Genomic DNA, 24,420 nt, shown 5'->3' with positions numbered 1-24,420 from the left:
AGTGAACATGAGTGAAGTACAATGCTAGCTGCAGTGGAGTATAAATTGCACCAGGAGGGCAAGAAGAACGGCTGCCAGGAGGATATACATGCTATTGAAGGAATGCAGGGACAATGTTCAGAGGCAGGCGCAAAGTGCACATGGGAAAGAGCCTGCAACCGGAGGCAAAATGTGGAGCTGCAGATTATCCTGCTTAGTAGTGGCCATACCAAATTGAGTTGCGCAGAAGGAGAGAACACTGAAAAGGCGAAGAAGCTAGCTGTTACAGCGCAGATGAGGTGATCGTGTTCATGGACAAGCTGCAGAAGAAAATAGTTAAGGACTCTAATGTTACAATGTTTATCTGTTTAAAAGTTGAAGTTGAATTTATGGAAGTGGTGGGGAAATATTTAAGGAGTGAAAGTTGAATGTGTGAGGGTATGGAATATCAAAGTATTGATGGGGGGGTAGGACGCACAGAGCGGAGGGTTACTGGTAAGGAAGGGGAGAGATCTCCTTCTACTCCTTCTTTGATGTCTGTTTGAAGAGATATATGGGGGGGGAAGGGGGAAAGGGAAGGCGGGAGCGGGGTGGGGAGGGGAAAGAGAAGGGGAGGGCATGGAAGAAGGGCTGGTGGGTATCAGCGCTAACTGGGGAAGGAGGGAGGAGGGAGGGGGGAATATGGAATGGAAAGGGAGGGGGGGAGGGTCGTTAAGGGATTTGGGTGCACCATTGGAATGAGGACCGGAAATAGGTGGAATGCTAAAGAAGAATCGGGGGGGTTTAGCTGGGAGACTCCCCCGATAAGTGGTAAGATTTTGGCTGCGGGAGAGAGTAAGATGGGCCTGTTATGGCGGGAGCGGCTCTAAGAATAGTGACCTTAAATGTGGCAGGAATTAATTCGCCAGTAAAGAGAACGAAGATCCTGCAATACCTAAAAAGATTAAAAGCTGATGTAGCCCTGCTTCAGGAGACCCATCTAAGCAGTATAGAACATGCTAAATTGCGCAGGGATTGGGGTGGGAGAAGTATATTTTGCATCTTACAATGACCGACAGAGAGGGATTTGCTGTGTTAATAAACAAGGCAGTGGCATTTACTTTACAGGAGGTGAAACAAGACCCAGAGGGTAGATGGGTGATAGTGACTGGAGTTTGCAAGGACAGAAAATAGCGCTTGTAGCTTGTATGCCCCAAACACATATTCCCAACCATTTTTTTCATCCAGCTTCAAAACAAAATTAACGATGATAGATGATTACCTTATTAGTAGGAGGGGACTTCAATTTACTAGTGACCCGTCCATAGATTGTCAACCACCGAGGCAACCGTTGAAAAATCATGGAGAGAAGGGAGTAAATTACCTATGTGAAGAATTAGCATTAGTAGATGCCTGGCGTCTACTGCACGAGGAAGAGAGAGATTATAACGTTTTCTCATGCCCGCATAAGGCGCATGCCAGATTAGATTATATACTGGTGACCGGGGTACTGTGGGGTAGGACGCAAGGGCGGAAATTGGAGTAAGCGGACATCTCAACCATGCCCCAACCGGTTAGATATTGAGTGGAATATTCCTAGTAGGCCTGGTAGATGGCGTATGAACCCAGCCCTATACCAGAACATAGAGTTCAAGAACATTTGGTAAAGGTGTGGCAGGAGTACTGGAGGGAAAATAGGGTGGAGGATGTAGCCCTAGAATCTACTGGGAAGCAGCAAAAAGCAGTTATCAGGGGAAGATAATAGCTTACGGAATAACAATGCGTAAGAAGAGGGAGCAGGCTCTAGTTACTATGGGCAGGAGGTTGGGGGAGGCCCGTCGGAGATATATTGCCCGGCCGATGGAGGGGAACAGGCGAGCTTATTTAGAAAGCAGGAGAGAGATGCAACGCCTGCTTACTGAGAGAGCGCTATATAGTATTAAAATGTACAAGTATGGGATGCATAGGTGGGGGGAATAAAACAGGGAAATTACTAGCATCCCTGGTTAAACAGCGCTCGGGGAAAACATACATTGCCAAATTAAGAGGGACGCAGGGGGAGAATATTACCACACAGGCAGAGATAAAAGGAGCGTTCACACGCTTCTATGAGGAGTTATATGATAGAGGAACCTTTTCAGATAAAGGGTGTGAGGAATTTTTTTCAAAACTTGCAGCTCCCACGGTTAGATATCACTCAGCTGCGCAGATTGAGTGCTCCCATCACAGGGAAGGAATTCAAGGGGTGATTAAACACCTAAAGTCAGCTAAAGCACCAGGCCCAGACGGATTAGGGCCAGAGTTCTATAGATATGCAAAACTATTGTATTCCTGCACTAGTAGAAACTATTTGCAGAGCTCCGAGAGTCTCAAACAATGGGGCCTTACCCTAAATCACACTTATATCACTATATTGCCGAAGCCAGGGAAGATGTCGAACTAGTGGGCTCTTACAGACCTATCTCATTGATAAATCAGGACCTCAAGATATTGGGCTAGTGTGCTTGCTAATAGGTTGGGGGGACTGCTTGCCCCAGTTAGTACATGCTGACCAAGTCGGGTTGTAAAAGGTAGGTTTGTGTCTGCAATATTCTGAAGGTTTGCCGCATATTAAGAGAGGGCAGGCGGTAGACGAGGGGATGCCATATAGCCAGTTTAGACGCTGAAAAAGCGTTTGATAAAGTGGTGTGGTCATATCTTTTTTGGGTTTTACAATGGTATGGGGTCAGGGGGGCGTTCCTGGATTGGGTACGTGTTTTATATAGCCAACCCGACAGCTCAACTGATAATTAATGGAGCCTCACGGATAATATTACGCTGAAAGGGGGACACGGCAGGGGTGTCCGTTGTCACCCCTGCTATTTGTCCTGACACTAGAGCCACTAGCTGCTAAGATATGACAGGATGGGCGCATAAAGGGTATAAGCATGGGGGGCGACGAATTCCGTGTCAATCTGTTTGCGGATGACATGTTGTTAATGTTGGATAATGCGAGGGAGTCGTTACCAGCAGTGATGGGATTAATAAGAGCTTTTGGGATGTTTGCGGGACTTAGGATAAATTTCAAGAAATCGGAGGCTCTTGCAGTGTCTGGCATATGTTATAGTAGGCAATTGGAGAATTTCCCCTTGATATGGGCAAATATGGGGATTAGATATTTGGGGGTGTATCTGAGCCAAGATTATGAGTGGATGTACAGAAAAATGTAATAGAGAAGGTGGAACAGTGCGCAAGATATGCGCCCACTGGAAGAACCTTCCTGTGGGTTTCAGAGGGCGCATAGCTCTGATTAAGATGGTGGTGCTTCCGAAACTACTTTATCCTTTGCAGATGGTACCATTTTGGGTGGCAAAGAGGGAAGAGGAGCTGTACCGTAGCATTATTTCAACGTTTATCTGGAATCATAAGCGCCCTAGAATAGCATTTGCAAAATTGGTACGGGGTAGGAAGGGGGAGGGGTACGACTTCCAGACCTTAGGCTGTATAACGTGGCAGCGCTAATGCGATGGCTTCACGAGTGCCACACGGGGTTGGCTAAGTACGCGTTGCCGGAGTTCTGGCAGAGCTGGTGCGCTCCGGTAGATGTGTTCTCCCTACTAGGGGGATGTAAGGGGAAGTGGGGGGCATGTATTAGGAAGAATCCTTTTATAGCTGCTTTAGGGAAGGCGTGGAAATGGTGGAGGGTGGTAATAGGGGAGGCTGGGAGGGGGTACCCCTTTTTCTCACTAGAAGACAATCCAGCATTCCCAGCGTGAATGGGGAGGAGTCAATTTGAAATATGGACAGATGGGGGGTGCAAATATATAGGGCAGCTGACAGAGTTGGGGGGTCAGACATTCCCTACTTTTGAACAAGTGCGGAATACGTGGAATGTAGGGCATAAGCAATTTTTTCAGTTTTTACAGGTGAGAGATTACTATTACAAGTTGACAAGAGTAGCGGGATCCAAGATACGGTTTACAACCCTGGATCAGGTGTTTTTGCTAATGCCGGGGAACCAGAATGGGTTATCTCAATGGTACCAACATATAATGGAACAGAGAAAAGCTCCAGCATTGGCCAAATTAGCAGAAGGGTGGAGTATGCTACTAGGCGAAAGTATAACTCCGGAGAGACTTGGGGAGGATTTGAGAATCTCTCTAAGATTACCCCCAATGCAGCACTGCAAGACATACAATACCGCATATTACATAGGGTATATATTACGCGACAGCGAGGGAAAGAAATGGGGTTGTGGGAAGAAGAAGAGTGCATGAGGTGCCATGGGGAAAAGGACACATTTGTCCATGCTTTTATGGAGTGCCCATCTCTGGCAGAGCTGTGGACCCAGTCTTTGGAGGCAATGGAGAAAGTAATAGGGAAACCGTTTGAGTGGTCCTTCGGGGTTTTGTTATTAGGAGAGATGAAGCGCCTGCGGGAGGAAGGATTGTCAGAGGCGCAGGGAAGGTTCGTCCTCTTGGCATCTCTACTGGTCAAAAAGTGCATATTGCAATTCTGGGCAAAGCCGCAGCCACCGCCGAACCGGGCCTGGCATTTTCTAATGAAAGACATGGCTGCGTGGGTAGAGTTGCAGCATGGACTAGTGCCAACAAGCAGACATAAGGCATATTGGGGACTTTGGCAAACCTATATGCAGCTGTATGAAGGGGAGGGTTCTCTCCTGAGGCCACAGTAAAGAAAGCTGGATAGAGGCAGGGGTGCACTCAGGGAAGGGAGGAGGGGAGGGAAAGGGGAAAAAAAAAAAGGGGGGGGGGAAAAATGGGGAATGGAACATGGTAATGATACTGTACGCAAGATGAAGTAGGGCACCCTTTCTTTTTCTGTTCCTTTTGGTTATAGGTTGATATTGATGGGGTGAGCACTGTTTTGTACTTCATCATGTGAGTCTGTTTAAGGTCAAGTTATTGAGTGTTCTGTACCATCCCTTAATAAAGATATTTTCAAAAAAAATAAATAAATAATGAGTGGAGTGGAACAGGTTGACGTGAAGCCTCTGTTTACGCTTTCCAAAAATACTAGGACTAGGGAGCATGCGATGAAGCTACAAAGTAGTAAATTTAAAACGAATCGGAGAAACTTTTACTCAACGTGTAATTAAACTCTTGAATTTGTTGCCAGAAAATGTGGTAAAGGCGGTTAGCTTAGCAGAGTTTTAAAAAGGTTTGGACGGCTTCCTAAAGGAAAAGTCCACAGACCGTTATTAAATTGGACTTGGAGAAAATCCACTATTTCTGGAATAAGCAGCATAAAATGTTTTGTACTTTTTTGGGGATCTTGCCAGGTATTTGTGACCTGGATTGGCCACTGTTGGAAACAGTATGCTGGGCTTGATGGACCTTTGGTCTGTCCCAGTATGGCAGTACTTATGCACTTATGTAGCAATGGCAGTTCCTTTGACAAGAGCCAGCTTACTACTCTTGCTTCATTGGTCCAACAATTCTTTAATGAAAACTCTATTGTTTTAATTTTGCTTTTTCTTAAAATACTACCTCAACATTTGATGAAGTATACTTAACTTAAATATAACAGCTTGTAGACGTGGTTAGTGGACCGAACCCCGACACAGCTTTATGTGAAACATGCCGCATGTCTGCAAACAGTCTACAAGCTATCATATTTAAGTACACCTCATCAAAAGTTTTTCCTTGAGGTAGTATTTTACGAAAAAGCAAAATTAAAACAATAGAGTTTTCATTACGGAATTGTTGGCCCAATGAAAGAATTGAGCAAAGCACGAGTAAGCTGGCTCTTGTCAAAGGAACCGCCATTGCTGAGATCCTATTTATATATACACAATGTTAAATACAATTATATGATGATTACTGCCATATGATTTGTTTAAGAAGATTGGTCAGCACTGGGTATTTTTGCTATATATTTGATGTTTTACCCCCACTGTATGAAACACACTTGATTTTGGCTTTACAGTTGGGATTTATCAGTAAATATCATTACAGAACAGGAAGTAAGAGAACTGTATTGTATAGCTAGTACATATGAACTGTTAATATGTATACTACTGAGTGATTTCAAAGCAACCCATATAGGGCTGCACTTGAAAATAAAGCATCTTTTCAACCACAAATCAGGGCTGGTCTAGATACTTATTTTACTGTCTTGATCAATAGTGACTGGCAAGGAGTACTCACCAGCACCGGAGGTGTGTCTGGTTCTTCATGGTACTGAATAATTCGTTGCTCACGTGTCTCCTAGTATTGAAGAATGCAAAAAAAGTTATTACAAATCAGATCCTTATATGTAAAAACCCTTTTTCATAAATAGACAAATTAAACTTCAGAGGATAGAAATGTATTTATTTTAAAGTGTTTCCTATACTGCCATATGAATCCAAAGATGCTTCAAAGTGGTCCTCAAAATACAAAATCTAATAAAACTAGACCATAGGATGCAACTTTTCAAAAGGATTAGGGGTGCTCAACTCGGCACAACTTACCAAGTCCATAAAAAAGAAACTAAAGCATAATGGGTTGTAGATACAACTGGCCAAGGATGTCCTTACATGTCGAGCACAGCAGGCGGTGCACACACAAGGAGGGCTTCTGGACAAAAGAAATGCTAAGGGAAGTACTACAAGTCCCGCCAGTCTCTCTTCCTCTCCATCCCCAACTTATCACCAGCTTATCACCCTCCTCCCAATCCATCTACAGTGCACTCAAGCTATGCCTTCCAGTCTACCCTGGCCCATCTATACAACCTACACTCTCCCCCTCCCAGCCAGTCCTCAATAGTCCCTCTTCTCCACCAAACCTGTGCACAACATACTCTTTCTTTTCTCCCGGACCACACCCACTTCTTTTTCTACTCCTCCCTGCTTAATGTCTTCTTTCTCCCCTCATCTTATACTTTTCCCTCATTTCTTTCTCCCAATACATGGTTTGATTTTTTTTTGGGGGTAGGGTGCTTAACTTCCCCTACTTCTTACCTACTCCATTCCCTACTTTCTCCTGGTCTGACCAGCATTGCCCCCCCCCCCCCCACTTACTAATTCCTCCCTCCTATAGGTTCCATCTCACCTACCTTGGTCAGATCCCCTCTCCTGCAAGCTAGACTCACCCAATTCCTCATCCCTTCTAAGCAGATTTATCTCATGTTTCAAATTGTTATCCCGACCCCCACCCTTCCTGACAAGGATCATATTCCTACTCTCCCATCTTGGCAGCATGTCCAAATTTGGGCACCATATATAGAATCCAGGGGATAATGTGCTTAAATGATGTTTAACTGTCAGCAGTAGTCAAGGTGCATATGACCCACCTAAAAGAAGACCTGTTTCAACTGCAGAAAAATGGCTGGGACTCCTTGTACTACTACTACTACTTAACACTTCTATAGCGCTACAAGGCATACGCAGCGCTGTACACCATACATGAAAAGACAGTCCCTGCTCAAAGAGCTCACAATCTAAATAGGGTAGACAAACATACAGAACAATTAAGAGGTAAGGGAATTAAAGAGGTGGGGATAAAAGGTACAGGCAGTGAGCAGTGATTAGGAGTCAAAAGCAACGTTAAAGAGGTAAGCTTTTAGCCTGGATTTGAAAACGGGCAAAGATGGGGCCAGACGCACAGGTTCGGGAAGTCTATTCCAGGCGTGAGGTGCAGCTAGCAGCAAGGATTGTGGGGTGTGCATATACGGCCCAATGAAGTCAAACTTCTATTCCCACACACATTTAGCTAGGACCAGGGCCAGTTTTAGACATGGTGGGGCCCAGGTCAGAAATTGAAGCGGCCTCTGATGATCCCCTCTCCTCACCCTCTCCCCTCAATCTCCCTACCTGCATTGCTACGCGATCTCTTACCCTTCTCCCCATCATGGTCCATCTCCCTCCCTTCCCCTCACTTCACCTTGCAGTCTTCTTTAAAAAATTATTTCCCTTCTCAGAGGGGCCCCGGCACAGCAGCCCATCCTCACAAGCTGCCTCCAGCTGCCCTGAAGCTTTCCTGCTCTCTGCTCTTTTCCTGTGAGCTGCCCAGGTGCAAACAGAAAATTGTGTCAGAGAGGGGCAGACCTTGGCTAGGATTATTGTGGCAGCAAAAACTGGCATAGATGTGCATGTTTATCAGTGAGCATGCACACCATACCATGGAAATCCATATGAGTAAGATTGATGGAAGAGAAGATGGGGGTCATGAGAGAGAAAGAGGCAGAGGCAATGGGTATATGAGTACAAAAACACTTGACTGCAGATGATTTTCAGGTGTCAACTATTTTATAATATGAATGAGGCAAATACGCTGAGCATAAGTACATAAGCACCGCCATACTGGGAAAAGACCAAGGGTCCATCATCTCCAACACCAGCCAATCCAGGCTTCAAGAACCCAGCAAACCCCCCCCCCCCCCCCCCCAAAAAAAAAAAAAAAATTTTTAATAATGTTCAATGGACTTTTCCCTCAGGAATCTGTCCAAACCCCCTTTAAATTCCGTAAGGCTAGCTGCTGTCACTACATTCTCTGGCAACAAGTTCCAGAGTCTTAACTACACGCTGAGTAAAGAAAAACTTTCTCCTATTTGTTTTAAATCTACCATATTCTAGCTTCATCTTGTGTCCCCTGGTTTTGTTGTTGTCTGAAAGTGTAAACAAATGCTTCACATCTGTCTGCTCTAATCCCCTCATTATCTTGTAGACTTCTATCATATCACCCCTCAGCCGCCTTTTCTCCAAGCTGAAGAGCCCCAACCTTCTCAGCCTTTCCTCATAGGGAAGTTGTTCCATTCCCTTTATCATTTTCGTCGCCCTTCTCTGCACCTTCTCTAATTCCTTTATATCTTTTTTGAGATGCGGTGACCAGAATTGGACACATGGCTTGTGTTCACAGATCAATGGGTGGGCTCCCACTGTCACGGTGTCAGGGTCTTAGCAAACTGTCATGGACTCAGGGACAATGTGAGCTCTTGGGCTGCTGTCAATGAACAGCAGCAGCAGGCAAACAATAACCAAAACAAAGGAAGAACACCAACTGGTGGTCAACATTAACAAAATGTTTTGTTTTATTTGTACCCCGCACTTTCTCACTCATGGCAGGCTCAATGCGGCTAAAACACAAAGAAAGGTCAAAACAACCACACGCTCACTAAGAATCGACAACTAAAAAAAATCCACACAACACCAAACCTAGAAGCCACACACCAAAAAGTCCAACTAGGCTACATCAACGCCAGATCCTTTGTAAACAAAACAACAACAGATTGGATCACGTCTGAAAACCTTGATCTTATTTTCATCACCGAAACCTGGATCCATGATCAAAAGGACCCCATAATCCTTGACCTTTGCCCCCCAGGATACAAAATCACACACTAGACTAGAAAGGAAAAGAGAGGCGGAGGCATAGCTTTAATCTACTGATCACATTTTACCACCGAATCCATTGCTGAGTCAATAACAAACCAACTTGAAATCGCCTCAATAAGAATCCACAACAAATCCCTACTTGATCATCTGAACTGTGTCTTGTTCTACAGACCACCAGGTAACTGGAACGAAAACCAATCAAACTTAATGGACTTCATCTCAAATACTTGTGTTGCCCATTCCAATATACTAGTACTAGGAGACATCAACCTTGACCTAGAAGATTCAAACACTATCAATGCACGTGAATGCAAGGAATTCCTCTACCTATGTGACCTCAAATGGCCACACATGCAAGCAGCCCACGTCAAAGGGCACACACTCAACCTCATCGCACACAAATGGTCCACAGACCAGAACCTAATAATAACAGGCATCAAATGGTCAGAAACACCTTGGACTGATCACTACAAACTAAACCTATCCCTAAACTGGCAGAAAAAGAGCACACAAGAGGCCAAATAGACACCAAAACATTCTGGCAACAGTTATATAATAACCAATGGTCAGCATAGAAGGACTCCACAAACTACCTCAAAGAATGGGCCAAAAGATGCAATAGCATACTAGACGAAATTGCACCCCTACAAACAAGAACATCATGAAGACATAACTCAATACCATGGTTCAACGACGAACTGAAAAAGCTAAAAACACTAACCAGGAAGCTCGAACAAGCATGGACAAAAATAAAAGAAGATCACACACTCAACACCTGGAAACAAATGCAAAGGAAATACAAATCCTATATAATAATTCTCATCTCCAACGTTCTAAAACCTGGCTGCCTGTGTCCGTAACTTGGGTCTCCGAAGCCTCAGCTGACGTCACTGCAGGGGGAGGAGTAGGAGAAGCCTCAGCTGATGTCACTGCAGGGGGAAGAGTATTTCCTTACTCCTCCCCCTGCCTATGAACCAGCTCTCACTGCCACCCCCCCTCGGCGCATCACCCAAGCCCCTACCCCCCCAAAGCGCATCACCCAACCCCCTCCCCCCTCCAGCTCAAACTGCAAACCGCTCAGCTCACCTTCCCACGGACGACAAGAAAACAAAACAAAAGCGGAAAAAAGAAGCAGTGAGTGAAGCGCTGAAAACACCCCCCTCCCCTCGGAACACCGGTGCCGGCAGGTGAAGCGCTGAAAACACCCCCCCCCCCCCCCCCCCCCGGAACACTGGTGCCGGCAGGTGAAGCGCTGAAAACACCCTCCCCCCTCGGAACACCGGTGCCGGCAGGTGAAGCGCTGAAAACACCCCCCCCCCTTGGAACACCGGTACTGCCAGTGAAGCGCTGAAAAGCCTCCCTGCCGTCAGTGAAGTGCTGAACACACTCCCTTCTCAATTCAGCTGGCATTCGCGACAAAAATACAAGAAAAAACCCACACGCGATGAACACCCTCCCTCCACAGTTAACGCTGTGCTGGCCAACGCACACAAACACCGAAGAAAGGTAAGCAGGGAGGGCACCATCGCTAAATACAATAATCCCTGTCTTCAAGTAGGACTGAAGAGGGACAGAGCGGGCGGGGCCTGCAACACAGACATAAGGAGAGCAAGGGAAGGAGGGGGTCATGGACATCACTTCCACACACACACAGTCTCTGTATCTCTCTGTCACACAAACACACAGTCTCTATCACACACACACAGACACACTCTGTATGGTTAAAAACAAAACACAGAAACGGGCCTTTTTTACTAGTACACAATAAGACAGACCAAAAGGTCCTATTTTAAAATTAAAATAGGACCAGATTACAAAGACTCGAAAAACTATACCAACTCGTACACAAATTACTAGACACTACCTTAGTCACTACAACCAATACAGACATCCCAACGGCAGACAGTCTTGCCAAATACTTCAATGAAAAAATCGTAAAACTACGCAACTCACTCCTCATAACACTACCAATATTGAAAACTTCATCAATGGCCTTGACCCAACCCCAGGAGAATATTCAGCAGACCAAACCTGGTCTAACTTCGCCCTCCTCTCGGCTGAAACAATTACCCATGCGATCTGCAGGTTCTCCAATACTCACTGCAAATTGAACACCTGCCCCAGATACCTAATAAAATCCGCACCCGACCGCTTCATAACAGACCTCACATCTCACCTAAATTTCATGTTCCAACAAGGTCTCTTCCCCGAGGAAAATGGCAACATCCTACTCACCCCTATACCAAAAGATACCAAGAAAAGTATAAATGAACTTACCAACTACCGCCCAGTAGCATCCATCCCACTAGCAGTCAAACTGATGGAAAGTATGGTAACCAAACAACTCACGTATTACATAAATAAATTCTCAATATTACATGAATCACAATCTGGATTTCGCCCCCTCCATAGCACCGAAACAGTACTTACCACTCTCCTAGCCAAATTCAAGCTGGAAATAGCAACAGGCAAAAGCATACTTCTCCAATTCGACATGTCTAGTGCATTCGACATTGTAAACCATAATATACTATTAAGGCTCCTAGACTACTTCGAGATTGATGGAAATATATGTAACTGGATCAAAGGTTTCCTAACTACCAGAACATACCAAGTGAAATCAAACTCTAACATATCATCTCCATGGAAAGCAGACTGCGGAGTATCGCAAGGATCACCACTATCCTCTTCAACCTTATGATGACCCCACTAGCAAAATCCTTAGCCACCCAAGGCCTCAACCCATTCATCTATGCAGACGACGTCACTATATTCATCCCTTTCAAACATGACCTGACAGAAATCACCAAAGAAATCACGCTCGGCCTAAACACTATGAATTCTTGGGCAAATGCTTTCCAATTAAAACTCAACACAGAAAAAACACACTACCTCATCCTCTCACCCCAACACAACATGAACAAACCCACAAACTTAAAACACCCCAGATCACACCCTCCCTATATCAGACAGCCTGAAAATTCTCGGGGTCACAATCGACCGTAACCTCACACTCGAGAGCCAATGAACTCTACAACAAAGAAAATGTTCCACTCAATGTGGAAACTCAAACGCCTGAAACAATTCTTCCCAAGGGGTACTTTCCGCAACCTGATACAATCAATGGTACTAAGCCACGTTGACTACTGCAACGGAATCTATGTGGGATGCAAAGAGCAACTATTAAAGAAACTTCAGACCGCTCAAAACACAGCAGCCAGACTCGTATTTGGAAAAACACGATTCGAAAGCGCCAAACCCCTCCGAGAAAAACTACACTGGCTCTCAGTCAAAGAACACATAGCTTTCAAAATCTGTACCTTGGTCCATAAAATTATCTATGGCGAAGCCCTGGGATACATGACAAACCTCATAGACCTCCCAACCAGAAATGCAGTCAGATCTACATGAACATACTTAAATCTCCACTACCCAAATTGCAAAGGACTCAAATATAAATCAAGCTATGCATCCAGCTTCTCCTACATAAGTACACAATTGTGGAATGCACTACCAAAAGCTGTGAAAACAACATATGACCATCTTAATTTCCGGAAATCACTAAAGACCTACCTGTTCGAAAAGGCATACCCCTCTGACCCAACTTAAGAGCCTGAAACCCTGCAACACAACATAACCAAACCTCTTAACGAACATATGTATCTCTCTTTCTCTACTATTCCTAATTGCGTCTGTAACTATGAACCTATTAGACTATAACATCACTATGTATTTATTTCTCAACCGGAGTTGGCGAACACCTTCACGATACTATGTAAGCCACATCGAGCCTGCAAATAGGTGGGAAAATGTGGGATACAAATGTAACAAATAAAATAAAGACTCGGCTACCCAAAACTATGTTAACCTTCCCTCTTCAAATTCATAGTCTGATTTCTTTAATGATAAGATTCAACAACTTCGTGACACTTTGCCTGCTCCTCCTTCTGCCTGACATCAAATGCAAACTAACTTTAGCGAACAATGGTAAATCCCTGGTTTAAGATTACAGTGAGACACATTTCAATTACAAACACAATTTTCTTTGGGTAAAGTATTAACTTCTATGAGAACCACCTCCTGCTCACTGGACCCATGTCCCTGAGCTTGTATAAAATTGCCAAATTTGTGTCTTTTTTTTCTCGTCTGTTATCTATTGTAAATTCTAGTCTAACACATGGTGTAGGTTCTTCTGACTGGAAAATAGCATCAGTAAGACCCATTTTGAAAAAGCCCAGTTTGGACCCCTCTTTACCTGCTAATTATAGACTAGTTTCCAACCTCTGCTTTCTTTTCAAGATAGTTAAGAAGGTTGTATTTCTGCAACTAAGTCAGTTTGTTGAAAAGACCTTAGTATTGCATCCCCATCAATCGGGCCTTAGGATTGCCTGCAATACAGAAACAATTCTAGCATGTGTTCTAAGTGAAGCACGGTCTAACCTTGATAATCATTATTTCACTTTAGCTGTCTCTCTTGACCTTTCTGTGGCTTTCGACCTAGTGGATTATTCTTTATTGTTCTCACATCTTTCATCACTAGGGATCTCTGGCTCCGTTTTTCAGTGGTTCCAGTCTTTCTTCACAGGTCGTTCTTTTCATGTCACTAGCAATCAGTCCACCTCTTCGGTTAAATCTCTAGCATGCGGTGTCCCACAAGGGTCCATTCTTTCACCCCTTAATTTTAATATTTTTGTCAGCCCACTTGCAACACTTTTTCAAGAATCATGTATCTCCTTTCATTTCTATGCATATGATATTCTTTTACTGTTTAAAGTTGACCCTACAACCCAGGGGTGTATCTGCATGGGGCCACAGGGGCCTGGGCCCCCGCAGATTTCGCCCTGGACCCCCTACCGCCGTCGAGGTCCGCTTCCTCCTGCCGGTGCCTTTAAAAATATTACTTCAGCTGGCGGGGGACCCCAACTCCCACCAGCCCAGCCGAGGTCTTGTTTAAGTTCTTCTTCCTCGTGCTGTTGAAAGCTGCAGCTTGCATCCCTTCCAGTTTCGGACGGAGTCTGACGTCGCAGCACGTTGTACGTGCAGGACGTCAACGTGCTGCGATGTCAGACTCCATCCGAAACTGGAAGGGATGCAGGCGGCAGCTTTCAACAGCACGAGGAAGAACTTAAAACAAGACCGCGGCTGGGCTGGCAGGGGTTGGGGTCCCCCGCCAGCTGAAGTAATATTTTTAAAGGCACCGGCAGGAGGAAGCGGACCTCGGCGGGGGTAGGTGACGGCGCCCGCAGTAGGCGGGGGAGGGTTGACGGCGGTAGGTGGGGGAGGGTTGACGGCGGTGGGGGGCGGCGGCGGCCGGTGGGGGGCTATAATGTGCCCCCTCACTCTAGCCCTTGCCCCCCCTACTGCTGAACCTCAGATACGCCCCTGCCCCATGAATTTGTTACCTCTTCAACAAAGCTTACATGCTGTTGAACAATGGCCTTGTACTAGGGTTACCATATGGCTCCAGAGAAAGGAGGACATATTGATCCAGTCTGGGTTTTGCTTCCATTGAAAGCAATGGAAGTAAAACCCAGACTGGCTCAATCTGTCCTCCTTTTTCTGGAGTCATATGGTAACCATGCCTTGTACTAAATAGCAACAAAACAGTTGTCTGCTGGCTAACTGGCCATTATACTGCCCCCTATTGGTCCAATTCTACTATTTGGTACCCATATTTCTCTAGTTCCTAGTTTCGGGTACTTAGGGGTCCTTGAAGACTCTGCTCTCTCCTTCGAACCATAGGTTGCTGCTCTGTGCAAATCCCAATTCTTTCTGCTGCGTCAACTGAGATCATAATACATTCCATTCACTTATTTTGTCCCTTTTTATGACTTTCATGGATTATTGTAACATCATCTACTTAAGGATTACTAAACTTCTGCTTACTTCAAAACACAGCTATCCGTTTACTTTGCCACTTACGTAAATTTGATCATATTATGCCTCCTTTACAAGAACATTATTGGCTGCTTATTCAGTATCATATCTAGTTTGAAGCTCTATTATTAGGTTTCAAGGCTTTCAGACAAAGTACACCTTTATGCCTGGCCTCTTTGACTATCCCACATTCATCACCTCAAATGTTACGCTCTATAAATGATCAAGGTATGACTTTACAAGGGCCCCGTTTTGCACAACTGGAGACAACTCATTGCTGTGCATTCTTTTTTGCATGCCCTTCTCTTTGGAATTCTATGCCTTTACCTTTATGTAGTGAACTAAGTATAAAGAAATTTAAGGCCATGCTAAAGATCTGGTTATTTCAGCAAGCCTATTCTGGTTGATTGGGATGGTTTGCAAGGTATTGTTGCTCGAGAGAGAGAAATCTTATGTCTACTTTTAATGAAATACTTATCCCTGCTTGTTTGCTTGCTTATCTTTCCTGTCACAATATTGTAGTTCTTTTCTTTGCCTTATGTTTTTTGTTCTTATTTTTGTAAACAGCCTTGCTCTGCCTGGCAGTCAAAGGCGGTAGATCAAGTCTCAAATAAATAAACAACAGGACATATTTTAGAATCCCATGGCATTTAATTCCATTCAAGCACCTGCAGAAGACTTGGTGATTAAAACAGTGATAGTTGCTTGCTGTTCTGTTATTAGATAGGTGAGTTCCAATTGTCTTATACTTGACTGATTATGACTAAATCAGTCCAAAGCCTGCTTAATCAGAACGGGACAAAAATGATGTATGACTGAAGCCATAATTGTTTACCTGCATTTGTGTTCATGCATTCAGTGACAGTGATATGAATTGTACAGTACTTTGTGCCCTTGAGGCTGCACATTTAGAATACAATTTTATTAATATGGTTAATATATATTCAGGTAAAGAAACCACCAGAGTGGAGGAACAGAAACGTAGAGAAAAAGTCCTAATGGAGTAGGGGGTATAGGGATGGTTCTTCCAACACAAACCGGGGAGTCAGGAATCTTGTCATAAATACATCTTGAAGACTTGTCACAGACATTCATACATCTACAGGTCAGTACTTTTACAAGATTTTTTATTCATTTATTTGGTCTACCTTTCTTAATTAATAATCTACTAATCACTATTGTTCAAGTGAGCACTTTTTTTCTGCCCTTGGTATAAACTAATCATTAATAATTTGTATTCTCTATCCTTTGGCTATATATCTTGTACTTCTGATTTGTACACAAACTTGTATATATTTTTAAGTGGATACATTTTGTTCTCACTTCTACTGCACATTATTTATCATCTATTTTTATTATTTAACCATTGGCACTATCTAATATACACTATTTTACAGGCATTACAATTGATATTATCTGTTTGTGGCTCTAGGTAAGAGTCTTCCATTGATCATGTTTGATCTATTCTTACTGTACACTGCCTTGAGTGAATTCCTTCAAAAAGGTGGTAAATAAATCCTGATAAATAAAAATATATTCAGATTTGACACTCACTCATATATTCACTTATGGTTCTATTATATTTTATCTTTTTTTTTATCCTCTTGTTTTATACATCGTGTTCTTGATAAATTTGTCTTCTTAATCTTCATGCTTTATATATTGTATTTTTTACATTTATAAATTTGTATCCATTCCTTTTTACCTTTTAATTTTGCAGGTATTATTTAGACTCCTGAGGCAGGCAGGTATGCCAAAACACAGCTCAGTGCTGGGTCTTCAAGATGTATTTATGACAATAAACACTGTGTGACAAGATTCCTGTCTCCTTGGTTTGTGTTGGAAGAGCCATCTCTATACCCCTGCTATACTAGGACTCTTTAACATGTATTCAGTACTTCAGACAGAGTACTCTTAAAGTACATAAGCACCGCCATACTGGGAAAGACCAAGGGTCCATCAGGCCCAGCATCCTGTCTCTGACAGTGGTCAATCCAGGCTTCAAAAACCCGGCAACCCCCCCCCCCCCCCCCCCCCCCCCCAAAAAAAAAAAAAAAAAATTAATAATTTTCAATGGACTTTTACCTCAGAAATCTGTCCAAACCCCCTTTAAATTCCATAAGGCCAGCTGCTGTCACTACATTCTCCGGCATCGAGTTCCAGAGTCTAACTACACGCTGACTAAAGAAAAACTTTCTCCTGTTTGTTTTAAATCTACCATATTCTAGCTTCATCTTGTGTCCCCTGGTTTTGTTGTTGTTTGAAAGTGTAAACATTCACTTCACATCTGTCCGCTCTACTCCACTCATTATCTTGTAGACTTCTATCATATCACCCCTCAGCCGCCTTTTCTCCAAGCTAAAGAGCCCTAACCTTCTCAGCCTTTCCTTATAGGGAAGTCGTTCCATTCCCTTTATCATTTTCGTTGCCCTTCTCTGCACCTTTTCTAATTCCTTTATATCTTTTTTGAGATGCGACGACCAGAATTGGACACAACACTCGAGGTGCGGTCGCACCATGGAGCAATACAACGGCATTATAACATCCTCGTGTTTGTTTTCCATCCCTTTCCTAATAATACTCAACATTCTGTGCGCTTTCCTAGCCGCCGCAGCAAACTGGGCAGATGTTTTTAACGTCTTATCAACGATTACTCCCAGATCCCTTTCTAGGTCCGTAACTCCTAACGCGGAACCTTGCATGACAACGCTGTAATTCGGGTTCCTCTTACCCACATGCATCACTTTGCACTTGTCAACACCGAACTTCATCTGCCACTTGCACGCCCAATCCCCCAGTCTCACGAGGTCCTCCTGTAATCTTTCACACTCCTCCTGTGACTTGACAACCTTGAATAATTTTGTGTCATCTGCGAATTTAATTACCTCACTAGTTATTCCCATCTCTAGGTCATTTATAAATATGTTAAAAAGCAGCGGTCCCAACACAGACCCTGCGGGACCCCACTAACTACCCTTCTCCACTGAGAATACTGACCAATCAACCCTACTCTTTGCTTCCTATCTTTCAACCAGCTCTTAATCCATAGTAATACCCTACCTCCGATCCCATGACTCTCCAGTTTCCTCAGAGCGTCATTTTAGCTAACCTTTAGCTTATACCTGGTGAGTACAATCTTATACTTCCTTATTTCTAAGTTTCTAAACTCTGTAAGTCACAACATTCAAAGCACTGAGAGGTCCTTTTACTAAGGTGTGCTGAAAAATGGCCTGCGGCAGTGTAGGCGTGGGTTTTGGGCACACGCAGAATCATTTTTCAGCGCACCTGTAAAAAAGGCATTTTTTAAAATTTTTGCCGAAAATTTATGTGCGGCAAAATGAAAATTGAACTTGCTTGCTTGCTCGCTCATGTGAAAGATAGGTATTGGAGTTCAGGATACCTGCTCACACATGTGAGGCCAACTATCTAGATGGGTGTTTTACATTTGGATTGCCATGCTGCCGGGAGAGGGGAGGCTGTTTATAATGCTGTACTGAGCCTGTGGGCACATATTTTATTTGTTATTTTTGGTATGTACATGAAAATCTTAAAATAATAAAAAAAGAAGTTATATATCATGTGACTACTCTGTACTGCATGTGGAAAAAGAAGATCTTCAATAACCAACAAATGCAAAAAGAGAGCAAGAAAATTTGGCAGAAATTTACAGAAATTGTTCCAATTGTATTGGACACCATAAGCCAGATCGAAAATAATTTCCAAGTGCATCTTGATATGTTGCTTATGCATATTATGCCTTATGAACTCCAGAAGGCTCTCTTGGAACAATGCAAGAGTACAGACAAGTACTAGCAGTGAATCTAAGAGAGAGAGAATCACCAACATATCCTGATATAAGAGTGAGGTTCATTCTCGTCATGACGTCTGCAAAATTAACCCTTTGCAGACATTACAGGAAATCTTAAAGTTTCCTTTCATTTACCCATTCCTCCTCTCATCCCCCACTGGTTCTGCCACAATTAACCCAACCTCACACAGCGTCTGCAATACCAGCCAGTTAACAATACAGCTAGAAAAATAGCCCAGCCAGGCAAAACACTATCAGTATAAGCTGATAATTAACATTATTTTGCACCCACAAAGAAGCTTTTTCTTGTGACCCTTTTAATTCTTTCCATCGTTGTAAAGAAATTATATATAAGGGTTTGAGGATGCTTAGGAACAAAATACCTCTGAAAATTTGATGGCATGAGACCAAATACGGCCTGGGGGGAAAACAGTGAAAAGGGCATAAAATGGGTCAGATCAAAAAGGGGGTTCCAGAGAAATTGTCCCCGCCCCCCCCCCCCCCCCCCCCCCCGCCCCCGAAAAAAGAAAAAATAATGGCCCAGTGCAATTCTATGGAAGAAGCAATTCACACTTCTACAGCCTACAAACACTGATACACTGAAACATAGAAGTTAGGGAACTGCTCCTTACAACCAGCCTCTCTCTTGATTTCACACACACATACACACAAAAGCATATCTTAAGATCAACAAGACAAAGACATACAGACAGATGGACTGGAAATAATTCCACAACGTATATTCTACAACCTTCCCTCACTCACTATTAACATATCCATATCCCTTCGGATTTAGATGTGCATTTCATTTTCTTCATCGTAAATTTTACTGCGAAACCTAATGACTTAACTGTACAGAATTCCTCGTGGCTGCAATGTACAACGACATCTAGAGATTCAACCATGTACTGGAATCACAGCAATACCTTTTGACATGGGACACTGCCACCATGTGGTTTTGTAAATAAATAAATAGCAAAGCAATCCTTCTTAATCCATATGGTTTAGGCTTGAAAGGTCTCTGTAATGGCTTTCTACCCAGCAACTCCAAAGACCAAGAACCCAAAGATCCTTTTCAAATCTGGGTTTCCTGTGTGGACAAGTGCAGCATGAAGATCTGAATTATTAGGCTGGCTCCAAATCATTTCATCAGTGACATTCATTGAGTCTGTTATTTCAGACTTACCCCCATGTGCTTGCTGTTAACATCTGGATCCAAGTAGTGAGGATTGATGTTAAAAGGGACTAGTCCAAGAGCCTCCAGAGATGGTGGGTAAACAATTGGCATGTCATTGGTTGTGTTGATGCTGACAGTAGCCACATTAGTTCCAGCACTGGATCCCATGTAAGGAATTCCATCCTGATTTAAAAAAAGAAAATGCTACACTGTAATATACATTAAAATGTGATATTAGCTGCCAACATGATTAAATCTCAGCTTCAAAGAGAACCCTGCATTCTTGCCACTTCAGAGATTTTGTGAGTCCACTATACTGGATTATTTATTTATTTGTTACATTTGTATCACACGTTTTCCCACCTATTTGTAGGCTCAATGTGGCTTACATAGTTCCGGAGAGGTGTTTGCAGACTTCGGTGAGAACAAATACAAAGTGATGTTGCGATAAGATAAAGTTCATGTGGCACAGCCACATTAGAGAATCGTCTAACAGAAGAGTTATGTCAGTCACAAACTACTAATGATGGAGAAATTAGGTCTTACCTGATAATTATCTTTCCAGTACACCTTTCCACTATTCCAGAACCTGTGGTATTGTTGTGTCCATCAACCAGCAGTTGGAGATAGAGAACTGAAAACTGAGCTGAGACATATCTCTCTTGGAATCCAGTCCAGGTCCTTAGTATTTACATAGACAAGCAGTAAGAATACTACTCAAAATAAACAAAACAACTCACTAACCTAACACTAACCAGACGAGCAAACGTGTGGACTTCTCTCATCTCTGGATAACTTGTAGAGAACAAGAAATATGCAGGAAGCACCATGCAAAGTGACAGTTGTTATTTGGGCTATTACTTTGCACCAAGTAAACATCTCAGAAACCTTGAGTAGCCCTCTGGAATAGTGAGAAGTCTAATGGAAAGAAAATTATCAGGTAAGAACTAATTTCTCCTTCCACTGCTTAGTTTCCCACTACTCCAAACCTGTGGAGGCATGACCATCCAAAGCAGCTAGTCGCTACCACTTATCTGGGTCATATAAGTACATAAGTATTGCTATACCGGGACAGACCGAAGGTCCATCAAGCCCAGCATCCTGTTTCTAATAGTGGCCAATCCAGGTCATAAGTACATAAGTACATAAGTACATAAGTAGTGCCATACTGGGAAAGACCAAAGGTCCATCTAGCCCAGCATCCTGTCACCGACAGTGGCCAATCCAGGTCAAGGGCACCTGGCACGCTCCCCAAACGTAAAAACATTCCAGACAAGTTATACCTAAAAATGCGGAATTTTTCCAAGTCCATTTAATAGCGGTCTATGGACTTGTCCTTTAGGAATCTATCTAACCCCTTTTTAAACTCCGTCAAGCTAACCGCCCGTACCACGTTCTCCGGCAATGAATTCCAGAGTCTAATTACACGTTGGGTGAAGAAAAATTTTCTCGGATTCGTTTTAAATTTACCACACTGTAGCTTCAACTCATGCCCTCTAGTCCTAGTATTTTTGGATAGCGTGAACAGTCGCTTCACATCCACCCGATCCATTCCACTCATTATTTTATACACTTCTATCATATCTCCCCTCAGCCGTCTCTTCTCCAAGCTGAAAAGCCCTAGCCTTCTCAGCCTCTCTTCATAGGAAAGTCGTCCCATCCCCACTATCATTTTCGTCGCCCTTCGCTGTACCTTTTCCAATTCTACTATATCTTTTTTGAGATACGGAGACCAGTACTGAACACAATACTCCAGGTGCGGTCGCACCATGGAGCGATACAACGGCATTATAACATCCGCACACCTGGACTCCATACCCTTCCTAATAACACCCAACATTCTATTCGCTTTCCTAGCCGCAGCAGCACACTGAGCAGAAGGTTTCAGCGTATCATCGACGACGACACCCAGATCCCTTTCTTGATCCGTAACTCCTAACGTGGAACCTTGCAAGACGTAGCTATAATTCGGGTTCCTCTTACCCACATGCATCACTTTGCACTTGTCAACATTGAACTTCATCTGCCACTTGCACGCCCATTCTCCCAGTCTCGCAAGGTCCTCCTGTAATCGTTCACATTCCTCCTGCGACTTGACGACCCTGAATAATTTTGTGTCATCGGCGAATTTAATTACCTCACTAGTTATTCCCATCTCTAGGTCATTTATAAATACATTAAAAAGCAACGGACCCAGCACAGACCCCTGCGGGACCCCACTAACTACCCTCCTCCACTGAGAATACTGGCCACGCAATCCTACTCTCTGCTTCCTATCTTTCAACCAGTTCTTAATCCATAATAATACCCTACCTCCGATTCCATGACTCTGCAATTTCTTCAGGAGTCTTTCGTGCGGCACTTTGTCAAACGCCTTCTGAAAATCCAGATATACAATATCAACCGGCTCCCCATTGTCCACATGTTTGCTTACCCCCTCAAAAAAATGCATTAGATTGGTGAGGCAAGACTTCCCTTCACTAAATCCGTGCTGACTTTGTCTCATCAGTCCATGTTTTTGTATATGCTCTGCAATTTATTCTTAATAATAGCCTCCACCATCTTGCCCGGCACCGACGTCAGACTCACCGGTCTATAATTTCCCGGATCTCCTCTGGAACCTTTCTTAAAAATCGGAGTAACATTGGCTACCCTCCAGTCTTCCGGTATTACACTCGATTTTAGGGACAGATTGCATATTTCTAACAGTAGCTCCGCAAGTTCATTTTTTAGTTCTATTAATACTCTGGGATGAATACCATCAGGTCCCGGTGATTTACTACTCTTCAGCTTGCTGAACTGACCCATTACATCCTCCAAGGTTACAGAGAATTTGTTTAGTTTCTCCGACTCCCCCGCTTCAAATATTCTTTCCGGCACCGGTGTCCCCCCCAAATCCTCCTCGGTGAAGACCGAAGCAAAGAATTCATTTAATTTCTCCGCTACGGCTTTGTCCTCCTTGATCGCCCCTTTAACACCATTTTCGTCCAGCGGCCCAACCTGGCAAGATTCCAAAAAAGTACAATGCATTTTATGCTGCTTATCCTAGAAATAAGCAGTGGATTTTCCCCAAGTCCATTTTAATAATTGTCTGTGGACTTTTCCTTTAGGAAGCCATCCAGTTTTTTTTAAATGCCGCTAAGCTAACTGCTTTTACTACATTCTCTGGCAATAAATTCCAGAGTTTAGTTACACATTGAGTGAAGAAACATTTTCTCCGATTCATTTTAAATTTACTATTTTGTAGCTTCATCACATGCCCCCTAGTCCTAGTATTTTTGGAAAGAGTAAACAAACGATTCACGTCTACCCATTCCACTCCACTCATTATTTTATAAACCTCTATCATATCTCTTCTTAGCCATCTTTTCTCCAAGCTGAAGAGCCCTAGCCGCTTAGCCTTTCCCATTCCCTTTATCATTTTTGTCGCCCTTCTCTGTACCTTTTCTAATTTCACTATATCTTTTCTGAGATGCGGTGACCAAGAACAGTATAAGACATTTATCCAGGTACCGGCTGAATATTAGCTGACACCTGCATAAGGGGATCTGTCAGTTTGACACAGAGGCATAGCCAGACACCCAATTTTGGGTGGGCCTGGGCCCAAGATGGGTGGGCAGAAGAACCCCACCCCATCCAATAGGTGATTTGGTCTCTCCTCTCGCCTGCATGCCATATGATCTCTCAAATATCTCTCCTTCCCTGCACACCTTTTAAATTTCAGATTTTCAGTGAGAAGCAACTAATACACACTACTCATGTAGGCCCCACAGCCTTCCCACTGATACAGCTTCCTGTTTCGGCATAGGTGGAAGATCTGCTATTTATAAGGTATGCAGGAGGGACAGTTGTTGGGAGTTTTCAGCTTGGGATCTCTGCCGGCCATATCATAGGTGTGCTGCTACTGGTGGGCCTGAGCTCAAAGTGGGTGGGCCTGGGCCCACCCAAGCCCACCCTTGGCTACGCCACTGGTTTGACATCTTCCCCCAGTGCATTCTCCTGATCCGTTTGATCCCCCCCCCCCCACCTCCTCAGCCATCATTGCCTTGGGTGAATCTCTACATAAAGGTGGTTAATAAATATCAATAAAAATGGAATAACAACTCCTCAGTTCTGATCCCTCCTCCTAATCTCACAAACCCTCTACTCCCTATTCCAGTCCTCCCCCTGAGCCCAATCCCTATTCCAAGCCTTTCCACGCATGGTAGGGCCACCGACAAGACTCCCTTTCAATAAAGAAGTATTTCCTTTGATTGCTCATGAGTCAATCCCCTTTCACTCTCA

At 43.6% G+C, this 24,420-nt stretch overlaps 1 protein-coding gene across 2 annotated transcripts in view; it reads right to left on the bottom strand.

The window, feature by feature from the left end:
• LOC115474553 (alpha-aspartyl dipeptidase-like) overlaps positions 1–24,420 on the bottom strand; it is a 94,761-nt gene that overhangs the window by 10,024 nt on the left and 60,317 nt on the right. For both annotated transcript variants that reach the window (XM_030210063.1, XM_030210062.1), the window contains exons 5-6: positions 20,146–20,319; positions 6,108–6,167 (exon numbers count right to left, since the gene is read on the bottom strand). In XM_030210063.1, the coding sequence (XP_030065923.1) occupies positions 6,108–6,167; positions 20,146–20,319 (234 nt within the window). The remainder of the gene's footprint in view (positions 1–6,107; positions 6,168–20,145; positions 20,320–24,420) is intronic.

This window comes from Microcaecilia unicolor, chromosome 7, assembly GCF_901765095.1.
Source record: "Microcaecilia unicolor chromosome 7, aMicUni1.1, whole genome shotgun sequence".
NCBI classification, from domain to species: Eukaryota; Metazoa; Chordata; class Amphibia; order Gymnophiona; family Siphonopidae; genus Microcaecilia; species Microcaecilia unicolor.
The sequence above is the reverse complement of the archived record's forward strand: the minus strand, read 5'-3'. Positions and strand labels throughout refer to the sequence as shown.